The sequence below is a fragment of the Pelobates fuscus genome, chromosome 5 (genome assembly GCF_036172605.1).
Source record: "Pelobates fuscus isolate aPelFus1 chromosome 5, aPelFus1.pri, whole genome shotgun sequence".
In the NCBI taxonomy this organism is placed as follows: Eukaryota; Metazoa; Chordata; class Amphibia; order Anura; family Pelobatidae; genus Pelobates; species Pelobates fuscus.
Genome location: NC_086321.1, coordinates 17,223,337 through 17,238,829, shown reverse-complemented (window position 1 = coordinate 17,238,829; position 15,493 = coordinate 17,223,337). Strand labels below are relative to the sequence as shown.

At 40.2% G+C, this 15,493-nt stretch overlaps 1 protein-coding gene across 1 annotated transcript in view; it reads right to left on the bottom strand.

The window, feature by feature from the left end:
- Positions 1–6,734: 6,734 nt before the first annotated feature.
- Positions 6,735–15,493, bottom strand: part of POC5 (POC5 centriolar protein) — a 55,813-nt gene continuing 47,054 nt past the window's right edge. The window contains exons 8-13 of the mRNA XM_063453612.1: positions 14,804–14,983; positions 14,247–14,409; positions 12,063–12,199; positions 10,566–10,679; positions 9,931–10,110; positions 6,735–7,781 (exon numbers count right to left, since the gene is read on the bottom strand). Coding sequence (XP_063309682.1) covers positions 7,659–7,781; positions 9,931–10,110; positions 10,566–10,679; positions 12,063–12,199; positions 14,247–14,409; positions 14,804–14,983 — 897 coding nt within the window. The 3' untranslated portion in view covers positions 6,735–7,658. The remainder of the gene's footprint in view (positions 7,782–9,930; positions 10,111–10,565; positions 10,680–12,062; positions 12,200–14,246; positions 14,410–14,803; positions 14,984–15,493) is intronic.

Here is a 15,493-nt window from a genome sequence, read left to right as displayed (position 1 = left end):
ACAAGATCAGAACAGGTTGCTAACTGTATCATTGTTTAAACTGTGTTACTTTTATAAAAGGACCTTCAACGTGTACCTGTAGGGATACAATGTAAGAAACTCTACAATGGTTTGGAGACTAGTGAGTGATTATCCACTAATGTAATGTAATTATTCACTATGAGATTCATGTTCTGGCTATGAGTCAGGAATGGACCTCCATTCTCCAATCTCCAAAAAAAGAAATATCAATTCTGAAGCCCTTATCCCATTTACAAACCTTAATGACAGCCTCTACTAAAACGATCTGGCAACGTTTCATCCTTTTACGGTTATGATACAGACTGCCAAGGACTGAAAAGCTGACAGGTGACCTTGTGACGACTACATTACATTGTTTCTTATTCCAGCTATGTAATTACAGTTTGCAGCGTTGTAGGGAGATTAAGGCTATTTATGTACATTTTAACATACATATACCTCATTATTGTCATAGTCTACCCTCTCTAAGAGATTAAAGCAAAGACGTTTTCTGCCACAATTTTACAATTAAGATAAATCATAGCTCTAAATTCTATATTGAACTAAAAGTATTTTGCTTGTTTTGTGCAGCAATGTGTAACAGGCAACTGTCCAAATGTTTTTTTAATTAAATTGCACAGTTTTAAGAAAAGAAAAGAAGCAGCTAATTCTCAATGAGTCATGTTTACAAGAAAGAATGAATGTTGGCATTTAAAGGAAGCTATTTTGGTAGCATGAAAAGCATCAACGAGCAGTCTGCGACGTATTATCATGAATTTAGTGTTTATGTATTGTTTTCGAATATTGACAGTTTTGTAAAATGTCTGGTGCTTTAATACATTTCTATAACATTGATCTCTGTGTATAGTCATGTTAACGCATTTTACTTGTATGTGTATCTCACGTTATAGGGAATGTCCGTGATACTCATATCCTAAATGCCCATTATTGCAGTCCCTGGCATATAGCCGGGTAAGAGTGACACTGCACGTGGTAACTCAGTGCCCACAACAGTACCTACCTTAACAATGTGTGGGAACTTTGAGTGTTCCATCAATAATATAAACCCACACAGTTCAACTAACTGTAACCTAACCTGCACAGTGGATCTAACGTGTGTGGGAGCCTGGAGGGTCCCTTTAATAATATAATCGTACCTGGTAAAACTGTAACCTAACCTACACAGTGCATCTAACGTGTGTGGGAGCCTGGAGGGTCCCTTTAATAATATAAACACAACAGGGGCGGGGCCTGACCGCCGGCAGGATCAGACGCGCTTCGTCTGAGCTCCCGCTCCAGGGCCCGTAAGACGGCGCAAATTGGAGGCAAACCACGACCACCAAGCCACGCTGGATCCACACTGGCCCCCAGGAACTGGGGCGAACGGGGAAACTGCTTCCCGGTGCCGACAGTAACCCGACTGGGGCCCGGAGCTGGATGGAGCTAGAGCCGGGTTGAGACGGCCGCTCTCTCGGGTCTCCGGCTGGGGTCGTGCTCCCTCTCCCCCCCTGGACCGGGGGGTCATCCCGGTCTGCAAGGGCAAGGGCATCGAGCAGTGCGTCACCTTGGAGCCTAAACACCCGCCCTGGCGAGGAACATTCACCGGCGACAATCCATAAAATGGCCGCCGCACACCAGCCTTGTGCGAGAGCTGCTGGTACGATCAAGCTGACTGGGGGGAAACCATCACCAGACCACCAGGATAGCCTAACTCAGGCCTCTGCTGACAAACTAAGCTGGCAAGACTAAGGTTGGAGAACACAAGGCAGAGTTCTCCCGGGGCATACCTGCAAAGATGGCAACGGCGCAGAGCAAAACACCAACAGCTCCCGCCCTACGAAGCTCCAGGGGAGAGATGCAGCACTACTCACCGAAACGTGTAGCAGGCCCAGCGGTGAGTCCACCAATGCGAGAACCACAAACTTGCACAGACACAGAGCCTGCCGAAACACGTGGAGACTCACAACCCTGAAAAGAGAACCCCTGCTGCTGCCACACTGGGGAACCCCTGAAATAAATGCTAGGACTAGTCAGCCCATACTGTATTACCGCCACAGATCCGTGATGCCACCCTCAAACAGACCTCAGGTCTCCAGAGACCCCCTTGCGGTGCAACTTGCCAACACAGCGTCCGCTGGACTTCACATAGACGCCTGCAAGCTTACAGCAGTTGGCGGACGCCGCTGCAAACACCAACCACGGCAGGGACACCGAAGGACAGGCTGGAAGAAAGATCAGAGGGACTAGGGTGACTCCCGGCAGTCCAGAAAATCCATCCCTACACAGGACTCTCTAGCTAAACAGCATCACAGACGACACCAGACAGCCTAAGGACGCTATCCTGACAAATATACTGCCTGTCTTATTAGCATGCTAGGCTACTCACCATGCAATCTCCCACTCAGCATGACACAATCTTGCTAGGGCTCCACCGCTCAGAGACTCCCCTCCGCTATCTCTACAAGATAATCTTAATTACCATAGGCTCACTCACAGCTCGAAATCTGTACCTGATGTTACCTTGCACAGCCAGTAAACTCATTAACTACGTAACGACCACATAGCCATACATGTATAGTCTAACTACTAACTACGTAACGACCGCATAGCCATACATGTATAGTCTAACTACTAACTACGTAACGACCACATAGCCATACATGTATAGTCTAACTACTAACTACGTAACGACCACATAGCCATACATGTATAGTCTAACTACGTAACGACCACATAGCCATACATGTATAATCTAACTACTCTACATAAATTCCACTCAAGTACTCCTAGCGTGTCATCTCTCATAAAAATTAAATGTGCCGATTACTATGCCATGATATTGTATGACGCTGAATAGCTTGTATTTGCTGTCGTGGCGCTACAAGCTTGTCTGTAAACGTATGCACAAGAAAAATAAAGAATTAAAAAAAATAAAAATAATATAAACACAACAAGTATAACTGTATCCTAACCTACACAATGCCTCTAACGTGTGTGGGAGCCTGGTGTGTCCCGTTTCTTTAAATGGACACTCAAAGCACCATGTCTAATACAGGGCACTATAGTAGTTTGGTTTAGGTTACAGTTAGTTATACTGGGTGGGTTTATATTATTAAAGGGACACTCCAAGTACCATATCCACTATAGCTTTATGTAGTGGTTATGGTGCCAGTAGTGCCATGCGTTGATTTCTTAACAAAGGGCTGAAGTGTCTATGATGCTTAGAGTGTTACTTTAAGGGCATCTGAACGACAGTCTGCTTATTTGCCAGTCTGTCACAAACAGTGTTTCTCTCTCTGTGTTTGGAGTATGTGCATGTTTTACTGTGTCAGTATATATGTTGGCTCTCATTTCCACATCAGAGTGCTGCCAAATTGGCTGCAGTTATATTTGTTGGTCACAGATTTTTCCATTCCGTGATAATTTACTAAGCTAGCTAGTAAGTTATCAAACACAGTGAAAAAACTTGTCTGGTCACCAAGAAAGCTATGTGAAATCCTAACATTGCATGAACAAGGCTACACCTATGTGGAAATCATAAGAAAATTAGGTGGAAGTCAAACCAAATGAAGTATTTCTAAAGTGTGCAATAAGCTTCAATTGAAAACCAAACTGGTAAAGGCAGGAACATGTGCACAACAGCATGTAGTGACAGAAGAATTCAAAAACTGTATATAAATAAATAAACCAAAAAACAAATTAATAAACAATTAATTATTTCAATGTGGGCCAGGACTGTAAGATGCAGCCTCAAAGATTAGTTTAAATTCTAGAATTCCAAGGAAAAGGCCATTTTTTCTCCAAAACAATGAACAATGAAGAATTGAAAATGGCTGCAAACCATGGATATTGGGCTGTGGACCAATGGGACAGAGTCATCTGTAGTGATGAGACCATAATGTCAATGTTTGGTAAGAGAAGAATTGGACAGTATTAGCTGCCCGAATGCACTGCAGCTACCATAAAGCATCCAGTGAGTGTTTTCATCTAGGGTAAGATGGGTGTGATTGATGGTACTGTAAATTGTCAACAAAGACAGGTTATATACCTGAGCTAAAACTGAAGCCTTCGGCATTTGACCTTTCCCCTGCTTGTGATGTTGCTGCTGTGTGCAAAAAGTGGTTTCAGGAAAATCATATCAAACTGCTGGAATGTCCGGGTAACAGGCCCTGACACAAATCCAGTAGAATATCTGTGGAGTTGATATTAAAGAAACTTGTTAGTCAGAAGCGACCAAAGAAAAACAAGTTACCTGCGCTCTCTCCTTAATCCCGATGTATTTTTAAACAAATGGAGGTTTTTTAGTTACCTCCAATGGCCATGAGAGGATGAGCCCACCTGCCAACGTCAATGCAGACCCCCCTAGGTGGGTCCTAACTCTAACCATTCACCTTGCTTCCTTGAGCCTCTGGCAAAAATCTCTAATGAGACAGAAAGGGGTATTTTTTATATACACCGCTATACATTATTAACCCTTAATAGGGAACACATGGGATGGGCAGCTGCATTGTAACAAGGCTGAGTGATACAAAAAATGGATACAAATGCAGAAAGATAAGTCCTGCGCTCACTGCCATCACTGGGCGGCTGCAAATGACTACAGTACACATCAGCCCCAATATATAGTAAAAACCAAAGATAAACAAGTTACCTGCGCTCTCTCCTTAATCCCTATGTATTTTTAAACAAATTGAGGTTTTTTTAGTTACCTCCAATGGCCATGAGAGGATGAGCTCACCTGCCAACGTCAAGGCAGACTCCCCTAGGTGGGTCCTAACTAACCATTCACCTTGCTTCCTTGAGCCTCTGGATAGATAGAAGCAACGATACAATCTTGGTTTAACATTAGTACACCTGGCAAACTAAAAACACTTGCTTCACTCCTTGGGATGTTGTTGTAATACTTTAATTGCAAAAGGTTTCCCGATTCAGTACCAACAGAAATGGCTAGAAGTTATGAAATATATTTTACCAAGGTTTTCTTTGCTTCATCGTGGTTTTCAGTTTATAAATTCTTTTAGAATGCAAGTTTTTTTGCAAAGTGTGTTGCATTACATTTTGTTTATGATATTAGTCTAAGATTTGAACCATATATGATATGGACCATCAAAAGCTCGGAAAAATATTGCTGGAAAGGAAATAGAGGTCTAAGTTACAATCTGGTATTCGTAACATTATTAACACTTAATTTTTTTTAGATACTATCGTGCTACAGTTATCGAAGTGATCCCGACTTCACAAATTAAAGGCAGAAAACCTTGTTCAGATTAATCATAATTTTAACTTAAATTTTGCAATACCTCACTGGATAAGCCTATATTGTGTAGTTAACAAAAAATATATATAAAAATAGTGGCCTTTGCGCAGTGTTTAATTAAATCATGAGTTGAAGGTTATCGAGGACCAAGTGACTGGTGTGTAATTAGACCATTATGTTAGATAGAAATTGCAGTCACATTTTAGGTATTGTATAAGTGTATTAGGTTAGGTATCACAATATGTCACAATTTTTGTTAGATTGATTACTCTGACCCCAATTCACAAGGAATGAGTTTGCACACGTTATCAAGGTTTGTTCTGCTTGACTGCTAACACTCATATGGCTACTTAATAAAGTGAGAATTCCACCATATAAGCCTGAATTGCCCACTAGTGGGCAGTAGGGAGCAGGTTGACGACCCCTGATGTAATGAATAAACCCCTAATTTTTTATGGTCCTGTAACAATATCACCGACTACTCTAGGGTTGTGATGATTTCAACGTATTTAAATGGCTCATCGACAGCCATTAACATCTCAATAAATGATATATATATGAAAATGTGATTTAGCAAACAGTGGGTTCTGTTTTTGACTTGCTAATATCACACAGTACCTGTTCTGCACTAGTGACATCTGTGACTGTTAATTCATGTAAAATGAAGTCAATGTCACAGGCATCAGCATCGTTTTAGAAGTATCCATTAGTAAATGAATAATCTGGTCAACATGGGATACTGATGGTCTGCAACACGGTCATTCAAATAATGCTCAATATTTAAGTGGCGTTAAGTAAGCCAGGAAAATAATCCCTGAACAATTACGACCACCAGCCCTTATGCTAGACACCAGAACACAATATCAAAGGAAGGGATGGGACGATGGAGTGCTTAATAATATTCTATTAGGTATGTCCAAACCCCCTCCCCCCAAAAAACTACGCCACATCATATATTTTATTTTAAAATGGTACATACCGAATAGAACTGAGCATTCCCACCTCACATATGTCCTTTCTTATTTTGCTAATTTAATTTTGAGGGTTATGGCACAAGTGAGTAGGAGGAGGGTATTTTTTTTCCACGTTTAAGGAAAATTGACGCACGGTATGATGCGTTTATGCAGATAACGCTAAATTTGTTACCATAAATCAAGAGACAAACTCCGTAAACCAGCAGTTTGGTGATCATGTATCCAATACAGCCTCACCTTCCAGCTCCCTCCTGACAGCGGTGAAGCCAGACATGCTGCTCTATAACATAAAGGTGCTTTAATCCACAGAATTAGTGGCTGGTGGACATGTTTATGACACCATTTTCTATGATTGCAGGAGCTAAGGTGTCACAGTGTCTATAAAAAAATAAAAATAAGAGAAATCTAGTCACAGTAAGACACCAGTCTCCCTTTTATTAGGATTATCCCAACTAGCAAAAAAAAAAACGTAATCTCAAAAAATATTAAGGCATATTAACTGTTTATTAAAAATACAAAACACACAACAATGAGTTAAATGACAGAATTGCATTATGATGTTGCGACACCATTTACATTAGATTTAATAGCATGGGCTCAGGATACACAGAACACATTAACACTTAGCAATATAACTCCGGATTACGGAAAATCTAGGCAACAAGTTTATTTTCAGGCATTTTATTGACCAGGGAATCGGGCTTCAAAGCACTTATGTTTCTGTTAGCGTGATGTCAGTTTCTGGCTAATGCGCAATCCACACTTAAAGGACTGCTTAATGAAATCTTCAATTCAAAATAACACTTCCATCTGTGAATGGCTCAGTGTAACTAAGGCACAAATGTCTCCTCTAAATGTCTTCCATGATGGACAGCTGGCCCCTTGGCTGGATTAAAAAGGTGACTGTTGGTAAGAATGCCAATCGTCTGAGCTGTCGTATGGCTGTGTACAGAACGCATGTTACAATGCCAGGAGAGTGTGTCCTGGCTGACGCATCATACAATGGGTAAACACAAAACATTTAAAAGGGCTGCTTCTGCTATACAGCTTCCTGTTTTCAGACTACATGCATCTGTATGGCTATTAGTAAACATTCCTTATTAATGTGATGTTCATCACACATGCTTACTAAAACAGAGATCATTTTTCACTGGGGTGAAGAAAAAACAAAAAGAAAAAAACAAATGTGACAAACAAGTATACACATAATATTTAAAACTGTTACAAAATATTTCATATAAAAAATTAGACATTTTAAATATTAAAACACAAGAATAAAAATATATAAAAATAACAATGTCACTCAAACAGAATACAGCTACTGCACACTATTAAGCAAGTCAATCTGTTTTACATTCCACATGTCTGAAGACAAGTAATGCAAGTATTTCAGGAAGTATTTACAATGAATTGGACTACAAGGCACATTAGTCAACAACCTTTATAGTGTGGATGCTGGTGGGATTAGCAGTGCTTCTTCCGCTGGTGGAGCTGGCACTTTGCACTGAGGGCCGTGGGTATTTTGCAGCAGTCGCTTGGGAGATAGTTTGCTTTAATAAAGAGAAAAAAAATGATAAGGGTTCATCTTAATGTAACATGAACAAAATGCTTTACCGATATTGGGCTTGTTTCCATCTTCCAGGTTTCAGGTAGTAATCGTTAAAATAGCTGTAGCTATAGTTAGTAGGAAACACAAGTTACACTCAATACATCCCATATTAAAAAAAAAAAAAAAATTAAATCTAAAAACATTTAAGCAACAAAAAACAACCTATATGCATCATGAATGTAGTTTTCAATAATTACCAGTGCAAGTTTACAAGTCAGGTAGATGAAAACGATAAAGGCAGCCTTATCAGATGATTTCAGGTGAAGCGCGCATGCACTGAGCAAACGTTTTAGAATTAGAAGAGCTACTAAAACAATAAAATGGAAAAGGCACCTATTTCCTAATTTACTTGCAATCTGCAAAATGGTAAATGCCAAGTTGTAGAAGGACTGGATGGAGGCAGACATGAATAATGTGCAGAAGTGAAAAGAGGTATCGACCATGAAAACATGGCTGTATTAACTGCAGACATCTACTGGCTGCCGATTTTAACAATGCTTAGAAGGAACACTATAGTGTCATGTATTCCTGACACTATAGGTGTAAAGCAAGGTTTAGCTGACCCCTGTTGGAGGAGTAAAGGGGAGTTAACTTGTCTTTATTACAGAACTGTGCAGGTCTCGTAGCGGCTGGACCCTCCCTCACCTGCTCTGCCTCCTTGGCTGAGATCATCAACTTTGAACCAATCCAGTGCTTTCCCATGAGGAATATTCAGTGCTTTAATGCAGAGTGTGGAGACACTGAACATTGTGCAGCACTGACCCATGAAGCACCTCTAGTGGCCTTCCGAGCGACTGCCACTGGAGGTGTCCATAAGGAGCAATGTAAACACCGCTTTCTCTCTAAAAACAAACCGTGTTTACATTGAAAATCCGACACCAGAACAACTACATTAAGCTGTAGCTCTTCTGGTGACCATAGTACAAAGGAACACAATTGGCATCAAAATCACCTCAATGGGTTACTTACCATTTAATGGAGATGATCGATCCCCGAAACTTTGCAGCGCAACCACCAATGACAATATGGTAGAGGAGCTATGATTCCACCTTGCACCATACCAAGGATTGGGGCAGTGATTGGTTGAAAGTGCTCAGCTGACGTTCTCAGCCAATCACTATGCACTACCCACGGTATGCATGAACAAAGTGTGAACACAATATTTAACATTTAGGAGTATCTGCTAATTGCTAGGCAAAGCGATTATCCTTTCTAGATTTTTCACAGTGTTCTGCAGTATTATCTGTGCCAACTCAAGTCATTGCTTTTTTTTTTTTTTTATAATTCTTTATTTAGGTTGTGCATGAGTTAACAAGCAGATTTGCACTGCCACGATAGCTAGTGTAGTCATTGCTTTTATATATTAAATTTCAAACATTTTAATTCCCTTTCCATTATAACCTTGTTTTTATATGAAGATATTCTATATAAAGCCTGGCTTGTGTGAGTATATATATCTACAAATCCTGGGTGTTCATACACCCAAAGCCTTATTCTTTTCCTTATTCTATCTAGCCAGGATTACTAAATGAACTGGCCCCACCAGGAGTGGGTGGGTAGTAGGGTCTACAGTGCTAAAAAGAATAAAAAGTAAAGACATTTGTCACTTTTTTTCCATCACAGTCAAATGATTACATGGAGGCCCTGGGACATTGTCTGCCGTCAAGCGGTTAACCATTAGTGGGTGAGGGATTTACTCCCTAAATCCATTCTAACCTGCTTTGAATCCTTGCTAAGCACATAGTAAGTTCCCTGCTTTATGCTTGTTATGTTCCAGTAATGTTCAACGGATGTTACAATATTCTGTATTTTATTTCTCTGAGATGCTCTCATCAAGACATTGTATTTTAATATGGCATCGATAGGAGCCACGTTGCGAAACATAGAATCCTAATTTAAATTTAATTTCATATCCAAGATTCAGCCATGTGTTAAGCCAGCAAGGTTTGGCATGAAGGCCTGGTATGACTGGAAGACACCAAATGCAGAAGTGGTCAAGTCCTTTTGTGGTTGTGGTGTATCTTTTTCGAGTGGACCTAGAGGCTTCAGTTTTGTTATTTCATGTTTTGAGTACATTGTGAAGGGCATACCTGAGTTACTGGATGATGTTTTTCAACTACAACAGAGGCCATGGGTGGGGAAACAGCCATAGACATCACACTACTTCCGGTCTTGCTAATCTTCTGTGCCAGATCTGACCGAGCTGTGACACGCGCCGTTATTGTCCTTCCAGCTTTCTGCTGACCCGAGGTAACGACCCTTGCTGGGGGCTAATAATATTAAACAAAAATCTCTAAAATTAGGTGGAAGAAGGTGTACCATTTCCGCAATTTGCATACCTCATAAAATTAATGTAAAAAAATAAAACATAAGCCATTTAAAACTTTTAACTCTGGAACTAAACAGCTCAGTTATTTCAGCCACTTGCTTGTCCTCCACTAGAAACAACAGGAGAGGTCCCCTTGCTATCACAAGGAAATGTTCCGCTTGCATAAAAAGGGCATACAGATGAACACCAACAACAAAATTATTGTGAGAAGTAGGATGAAGTGTAAATGTAGGAGGAAAAGCGTGTTTTCCTCCTGATTTAGTGTTCTTTAAACCAGTTATATATTTTAATACTGTGTACAGTTTTCATGTTTGTAAAAGTCACAAGATGGAAGTTATTTATAGATCGAAAAACAGAAAGTTTAATTAATAATGACATGTCCCAATGAATACATACCAGCTTTTGTGTTGATAATATACTGGATCCGGACGCTGTGGCAGACATTACAACTGGGGTGCATCCATCTTCCTTTGAATGGGAAGCACCTAATGGGACATAGTGGTGCCTATACTGGAAGGAAACAAAAACAAAAGAAATAAAAATGCCTGAAAATATCCAGGCGTGTTTCCCTAACCATTTTAAATAAAATGTGCTAAACAAATGGTCTCGGCAGCATTAACTCTTCGAGTTCGAGAGGTATTAACAAAAGCATTGCTGGTTTCTGGCATAGGGCAGTAAATATTGGTAAAACCAGCCAAACACCGGCTTATGAAATGCTTTCAATATACTCATTAGAACTCAAGGTTAGTAAAATTGTCAAAATAGGCCAAAACAAGGGGCGTTTCAGAAGATTGTTTGAGGCAGACCATTTGTTCAGACGATTGCTGATTTACTCTCAGTTAGTGAATTTCTGTGGCATCTGGCTAGTAGCAGTGATTTAACGTTCAGATCCAGACTGCACAACAAATCATGCCTGGAGACACGGTTTCATTGTCCAAGCAATCCTTGGGAATATTAATTTATTTATGTAACATTGTAGTACACTTGAAACCCAAACACATGTGACATCCGAGGCAACCCCATACCAGTCGCTTTGACAAACTGTGCGGTTTCTGGTGAGTGTACCATGGACTCACTAGACTAGGAGTGTCAGGAAATGATTAACACCTGGGTAGTAGCGTAGGACTGAAGATTTAGGTATATATTTTTTCTTTCTTAATTTTACTAATAAATAATGACTTGCCCTCTGTCCATCTTCGAGGTCTCAAATATTCTACTTTTCAAAAAAAGGCAGATGTTTAAGCATGTGTACAAAATGTGATAAGACAGTCTCTCTGGGAAGAGGATTCTATATATGCATTGTCCATGTCCACCACAAAATGCACGTCACTCTAGAATTAGAATTGAAGAGAGGAGATTTCACCTACTGCTGAGGCATGGTTTCGTTACAGGAAAAACAATAACTTTAAATTTATCGACATTACTTCTTATAAGCCACTTGGCGATTCAGTCCCATAATGTACCAAATCACTGTTTATTGAAGTAATATTGTGCTCACACTTTATTACTGCACCTAGCTTTGTGACATCTGCACGCACGGACACAGAATTGTCAATGTCTATTGCAGGATTATTACTCAACAGGTTGAAGAACCATGGACCCAGAACAGCCCCTTTAATCCCTGTAGTTGCTTGAACACAACTACTCACCACAGACAAAACCTGCATTTGCCAGTCATCCACAGCACACAGTATATTTCCTGCAGATATATAGATAATACACAAACGAGATGTGCTATGGATGTTGATATTAGGCATCTCCAATCTTCTACATTTACATATTTCTATATCTACATAACTAGAATCCTTATGCGGCAGAATAAACACTGTGTACAAATCAGGTCTGCTGACCTGTCTGACATATATAGTTTTGCTGTTAGTACATAGCTCTTACAATTTTCTCTGATGGAGGAGGGTGGAATGACAAAGGTGGGTCGTGCTGGGATGAAGCCATGTGAGCCGATGTTGTGGCCGGATGCTGCAATGTAACTGAAGGGCTAGAGCCAAATTCCTCTCTCCTCAGTATAGGATCTGCAAAATATAATGAAATCAGTATTTCATTAAAACACAGGACGCCCTGATCTGTTCATTTTCTAATATTCCATCTGACTAGAAGATAGAAGCAAATCGCAGTCATTTCAGAAAGTCATTCACAGACTGTTTTAAAGTGATCTTTCAATATGAAATACTCTCCCAGAAAATATAGGAGGGTTTTTTTTTTTTTAAACAATAGTGAAGAACTTAATTTACAAAGAGTTACTAGGCATTTAGCACTGGCAATTCTATTTATAAACAAAGATTCATTGAGGTGTCACTGGTCTGAAAATCTGTGTTTTTTACAGACTCAATACATTTTGTATTCTGTATTATGTTGACCCCTAGTGGCCACATGAGATCTGCAAGCTGACTGAAGTCCAGGCAAAATAATTCTGGTGGAAAATAAAATATCTGTGTTACAGCGTGGTAACGGAGGAATAAAAAGACGAATGCGCACAGGGCAATGTTTTAGTTAGCATGGGAGGTAAGTCAGAAAGATTTTAATAAACTTGTCGACCAGTTAATTATTAGAGGACCTCTCACGGGCGGCTCCTTTCCTATGGAATAGTCCGCCTACCGCCATCAGACTCTCCCCTAGTCTTCAATCATTTAAGAAGGGCCTTAAAAACCCATCTCTTCAGGAAAGCTTATGGCCTCCCAGAGTAACCTCTACCTCACATACCTTTCTCTTGCTCTCTCCTATAAGGCAGTGCTTTACTCTCTCCTCCAGCTCTGCTTCACTCCCACCTTATTTGATTGATATTTCCTGTCCCAACGTGTCTTATACCCCACCTCCTAAAGACTCTAAGCTCGTTTGAGCAGGGTCCTCTTCAACCTATCGTTCCTGTAAGTTTTCTTGTAATTGTCCTATTTGTAGTTAAATACCCCTCTCATATTATTGTAAAGCGCTACGGAATCTGTTGGCGCTATTTAAATGGCAATAATAATAATAATAAATCCATATCCGAATTAGCTTTAAGCAAACTCAAAAATGAACAACAATGTCAGAAAACTGACGTCTTATTTCAGTATTGAAATACAAGAAATTGTGCCATGGCGCTAACTAAAACAACTGTATCCAGAATCTAGAAAGAAGCTCAGTCCTGTCTCTGTATTAATGCTGACCTTGCATCGAGAGACAGAGAATGTGAGAGTGTCTGTGCCAGCATAACTGCACATTAAAAGGAGAACTCCAACGTAAAAACTTGTATTTCTATCAGAGCTACTTATTAAAGGGACACTAGTGTCACCAGAACCCCTACAGCTTAATATATATATATATATATTTATTATTATATCTCTCTTATGTAATGTTAATATAGCCTGTAGATTTTTCAGTGTAAAACACTGCCTAGTGTGTTTACATTGCTGGCTAGTATCACCTCTAGTGACAGTCACTCAAATGGCAACTTTTCACTGCAATCTAAGGGGGATATCTAAACAGCCACTCCATGACTATAATGCTAGGAATACAAACTATCCCTAACACAGTAGTGTTCTTTGAACTGCTTAGATGTAGGCACTTAACTAAACTTTTATCCTTGGCTAAGCTGGTCTCTCGGAAATCGTTGCTCCTCCTCTTGGTTAGATCATTAATGATGCTCTCAGCCAATCCAGTGTTTCGCTACAGAGAAGCATTGCAGAATGTACTCCGCAACCATTGGCACTCTGCACGATTCAGTATCTCCTTATAGTGAAACATTATCACAGTACATCTCTAAGGGGAGCCTTTGGTGTCTTCAAGGAGAAAAGGACACCAAACACTGACCATGTAAAGATTGCAGGACCGTACTACGAAGCACCTCTAGTGACCATATGAATGAGAGCCATTAAAGGTTGCCTTGGAGACAAATGTAAACACTACCGTTCCAAAGAAAAGGCAGTGGTTACAATTGTGGGACAAGTGTCACTTTAAACCAAATCCACTACTTTAAGCTGTAGTGGTTCTGGTGCTTAGAGTGTCCCTTTAATTAAAGTAGAAAATAAACTGGCTTCGTGCTGTGTCTTTTTTATGACAGATGCAATAACTTGCAGTACAAACCATGATCCATTTGGCTTTCTTTTCCTTGAAACATGCACATTGCCTCCATGTTCAATGCGCAGACGCCACGCATGAAAGCTTTCTTCATCGAACCCTCAAACTGCTCCCGCTCTCCATTAAGTCTCTGCACTTCTGCTCTGGCATCTTCTAGGGAAAGGTTTAGCTAAAAGTGATATTAATGTAAGTAAAACAAGAATTAACAGAGAAGAAAGCATCAAAAAATATTTTTATGCTCAGAAAAACTGAAGACCTTTATAGGGGTGTGTTCAGGACGATAAAAAACAGCCCACTGAGGTTTTCTTTTCTTAATCTGTATTTATATTCACTGAAATACAATGTTTAAAGGAACACAAAACTCAAGCTTGCTTTCAATAGAAATCTGTAATTTTATAAATAAACCCAGTTAAACCTCCCTGGCTGTCAGTCAGACAGCAGGCCTGTTTAATCTACTATGCAGTTTGTTTATAATAAAAATAAAAAAGTAGTGGCCTAGACTTCTATGTGTACATGTAGCTAAGGACCAGTTTCATTAGGCTAATTAGAAATATGTATATTACCTGTGTTATCCTGGATTCGTAATCGTTAGACAGATCCACACAAACTTCTTCTGCTCGTGCTCGACAAGCTTTTTCAACTTTATCCTTCCAGTTAGATCCACCAACAGAACGCCAAGCCCTCCACATGTTCTTCATTAGAGTGTTCTTAAAGTGTCTATCAGCCATACTACATGCATATTCCTGCAATAAGAAATTGTTATTATTAATGAAACATACAAATTAAAAGGTCACTTTAAGTACCATAATAACGTAATCTTACGGAAGTGATTATGGTGTAAATATCCTGTCTCTGCAGCCTCTCTTTTTAAAAGATGGTTGTCCCTGGACAAAAGATGGTTGTCCCTGGACTCCGGCTCTCTGTTGTGTTGGGGGCAACATGGGCAGAGGAGGCAGCTGGAGCTTCTGCAGAAAGGACAAGGACCTCATCCCCCTTGGCACTACTAGGGTTCACAAGACTCCCCACCGGTACCTGAAGCTGTGTTCTCTCAGGAGTTTGCTGATGGGCAGGAACCTGCACCTGGCCAGCAGGACTGAGAGGGGTAAGTCCGCGTAGACTGTAATCCTGCAGTTGTCTACCTGTACGCTGGGGTAATTTCTGGAACAGACCATAATGGCCGATTTTACTGCTTTGTCCCAGGTTACCGCAATGATGTCTCTGGGTGCATCCGCTGGGGTGCCTTCCTTATTCTG